The 3,182-nt window shown below is 54.8% G+C and overlaps 1 protein-coding gene across 3 annotated transcripts in view; it reads right to left on the bottom strand.

Moving 5' to 3' along the window:
* Positions 1-2,508, bottom strand: part of Fzd6 (frizzled class receptor 6) — a 33,140-nt gene extending 30,632 nt beyond the window's left edge. The window contains exons 1-2 of one of the 3 annotated variants that reach the window (XM_004642276.2): positions 2,439-2,508; positions 1,305-1,612 (exon numbers count right to left, since the gene is read on the bottom strand). In XM_004642276.2, coding sequence (XP_004642333.1) covers positions 1,305-1,481 — 177 coding nt within the window. In that variant the 5' untranslated portion in view covers positions 1,482-1,612; positions 2,439-2,508. Of the gene's footprint in view, positions 1-1,304; positions 2,116-2,438 lie in introns of all 3 variants that reach the window. The other 2 variants (XM_023702349.1, XM_023702350.1) reach the window with 2 other exon arrangements.
* Positions 2,509-3,182: the final 674 nt, after the last annotated feature.

The raw sequence follows: 3,182 nt of genomic DNA on the forward strand, positions 1-3,182 counted from the left end.
CACACACATAAATAAATAAAATTTTTTTAAAAGAGTACTACCAAAGCATAGAACCATCAAATAAACACACATACTGTAAGGACTGCTCGTGCAGTACCACTGAATACTCATTTAGATTAAGTCATCAAAATGGTTCTGATTCATCGATGAAGATCCTACTACATCATTGGTTCAGCATTCAAAAGCACATCTGGCACTAGCTTGAAAAGGCACTCATAATGATATAATCTTGAGTATCTTTTAAAATTACACCTACTTAGTACTCTTAAACTTGCCTAATCTAGACATGCGTCTACAACAAGGTAGTCAACAAATGAAGAACAAGATCTTCCAAACTGCCAAATCAACCCCCCCCCAGACTGAGTTGCCCCAAGAACTGAGCTGTTACACCCCAGCCCTCCCTTTTTTCCTTAATTTTGTATTTTGAGACAAAACTAAACTTGTCTAAACAATCTAAACTGCTAAACTCTCCAGGTTGGGCTTGACCTTGCGGTTCTCCTGCCTCAGCCTCCTGGGGGCTGGGATCATCGGCATGCACCACCAGGCCTGGCTCAAAGTTTACCTCCCAGAAACAACCTGAGGGGGTCCTGTACCTTCCTCAGACAGTTTTTATGGAGAAAGACCAAAAAGCCTGTTTGTCTTCTTTCCTCCTCCAGATGTATCAAGCTCCCAGATCTGTGTGGGAGGGCGGGTTCCTGTCTCTACAGGCAGTTCTTTCTTCTAAACCACGCAACAATCTGCATATCTCTAAGCCAGGGGCAGGTAACAGGGGACCTAAGGCGATCTTTAGTGTCACCTGTGCCTTGTAATTTTATCTAATAATTGTCTTATGAGGAATACTTCAACGCTATCTTTAGAAAACAGGCACTTTTTAGTAAAACACTGTCTGCGGCCAGATTTCCAGCAATTTATTTTACTTTGGGAAAACTGAGCCAAATGAACAATAGCTACTTATAAAAATGTGAATTTCTTCCGTTTGGTCCAAGGAATATAGGTTATATGTTTGGCAAATTAGAAAAAGTTCAGAGTTCCTACTTCTGGAGGTGCTACTGCACTTAATTCAGAAAAGGAAAACATTTGGTAGGAATAAGATGTTTAGAGCGCATTCATAGCCACACTTCATGTAAGTGAGTTACTGGAGGAACTTATGTGTATGTAATATGTAGCAGAAAGGGGATTTAATTTGCAGAAGGATTTCTCCAAATATGACTTGGGCAAAACTTGAAGAAATCCTTCTAGGTGCGTAAAAGTAAAAGCCATGGTTTAGTCCGGAGCAAGGCCCAAAGCACGTTCCGGCTCCTCACCTCCATCTCCACGGCGGCAATGCCCTGGTCGTAGTGCCCCATGAGATTGGGGAAGAAGGTCACGTTGTAGGCCATCTTCACACACCGCGGGACGGTGACCGGCTCGCAAGTGAAGAGGCTGTGCCCGCTGGTCCGGGTCAGGAGGACGCACAGCGACAGGAAGGCCAGCTTCTCCATTTCCCTCACACTCCTCACTCTACCACGAGGCAGACTGAGCCGCTCTTTTCACGTCTGGAGAACGCCATCCAAAGGGAAAATTTTCGTAGTCCTCATTTCATCGTTTTACCATTTTGACACATGTTGCTTTCCTGAAATGGATTCTGGGTCAGTTGCTGTAAAAACAATCCGAAGGGTGTTATCAGCCACATGTGTGACCACGGCCTCCCGAGCACAGCACGGAGTTAGATGCCCGCTGTGGGAAGCCAGCCGGGAAACTCCACCCAGACGGCCTTTCATCTGCAGGGTGTGTAATTTGCAGGGAGCCTGGCTCTGCTTGGCTCCAGGCCCTGGTGATTGCAGGTTTGAGCCTCGCAGTGCAAGAGATGGGGCAAGCGGGCGGGGGTAGAGCAAGAACACGGTGGCCGGACCACGTTCAGAGGGGTTCAGGAGCTCAGGCCTTAGGAAATGGTCCTCCGCCCAGGAAACCCGAGGTCCAGGGAAATTCCCGACGACCTTCTAAAGACTAAATAAAGTTCATTTCCGTGGCAGTCTTGCGGATATATTCTTTCTCTCTCTGGTTTTGTGTTTGTTTTGTCAAAGGCCAACTCGAGGAGCTGTGCTGGGTTCTTTCCGTTGGGAGGCGAGGGTCCCCCTGCGGGGGTCGGGGACCCGGGATGGGGTCCGAGTCCCGCTGCGCTGCCGCCGAGTGAGCCTCCCCGCCCCCACCCGCCTCCCCTCGGGTCCTGCGCTCGCCGGGCCCTGCCGCACCTGCTCCGGGCTCTCACCGCCCGGTCCCGGGCCGACTCGGCCTCGGACCCAGCAGACCCCAGCTACACCGGTCCAGGCCCCGCACCCCAGAGCCCCTCCGTTCCCCGAGGTCCCCGCGCCCCGATCCCGCCCCCCGCCAGACTCCGCACTCAAGCCCCCGCCGACCCGCGGGAACCCCGCGCCCGATCTGGACCCCTCAGTCCTCACCCGCGGTCGCGGCCTCTGTCGCTGCCCGTCCCCGCCACCCGACGGCCGAGCGCGATCCCGCGAGACTGCGCCGCGGCGGGCAGGTCCGGGCGGGCCGGGAGGCTGGGTCGGGCCCGCCCCGCGCGCAGACGCCGGTTCCGCACCTGCCTGGCCCGGTTCTGCGCCCGCCGGGTTCTGCACCTGCCCGGCCAGGCTCAGAGTACGCCTGAGGGGTTCTGTGCCAGCAGGGCTTGGCCTCGCGTGGGGAGCAGCCGCGAGTCCCCGAGGCCGAGGCGGGCTGCGCCCTGTCTGGTTTTCTGGGTGGAGAGAGGCCACCCGAGGACTGTTTTTTAAAACCTACTTCACTTTGGACTTCAGGGACCCAGAAGCCCTGCCTCACTCACGAGGCCAGTTTGCTTTCTCAAGGCAGTGCCCAAGCACCCTGAGTAAGATGGGGGTTGGGGGGACGCCTCCCCGGGTAACTGTCCTCCCATCCTCCCAGGCCCCCGCCCGTCCACCCAGGTATCTGTCTGTCCATCCCTCCCTCCTTCCTTCCATCCTTCTCTCCCTCCATCCGTCCGATCGCCCACGCCCCCATCCATCGGTCCACTCGCCTTTCTGATCCGTGTAGGGAGTCTGGCCAGCAGCCTGCCTGCACTGGCAACCGTCTCGACTGGCAGGCCCTGCAGTTTCGTGGCTGCAGATTGTGGCAGAAGTCAGCCTGGTTTTCAGGGCAGCTCCGCCTGGCATCTCAGCTGCATCACC

The sequence above is a fragment of the Octodon degus genome, unplaced genomic scaffold (genome assembly GCF_000260255.1).
Source record: "Octodon degus isolate 3935 unplaced genomic scaffold, OctDeg1.0 scaffold00148, whole genome shotgun sequence".
Lineage (NCBI taxonomy): Eukaryota > Metazoa > Chordata > Mammalia > Rodentia > Octodontidae > Octodon > Octodon degus.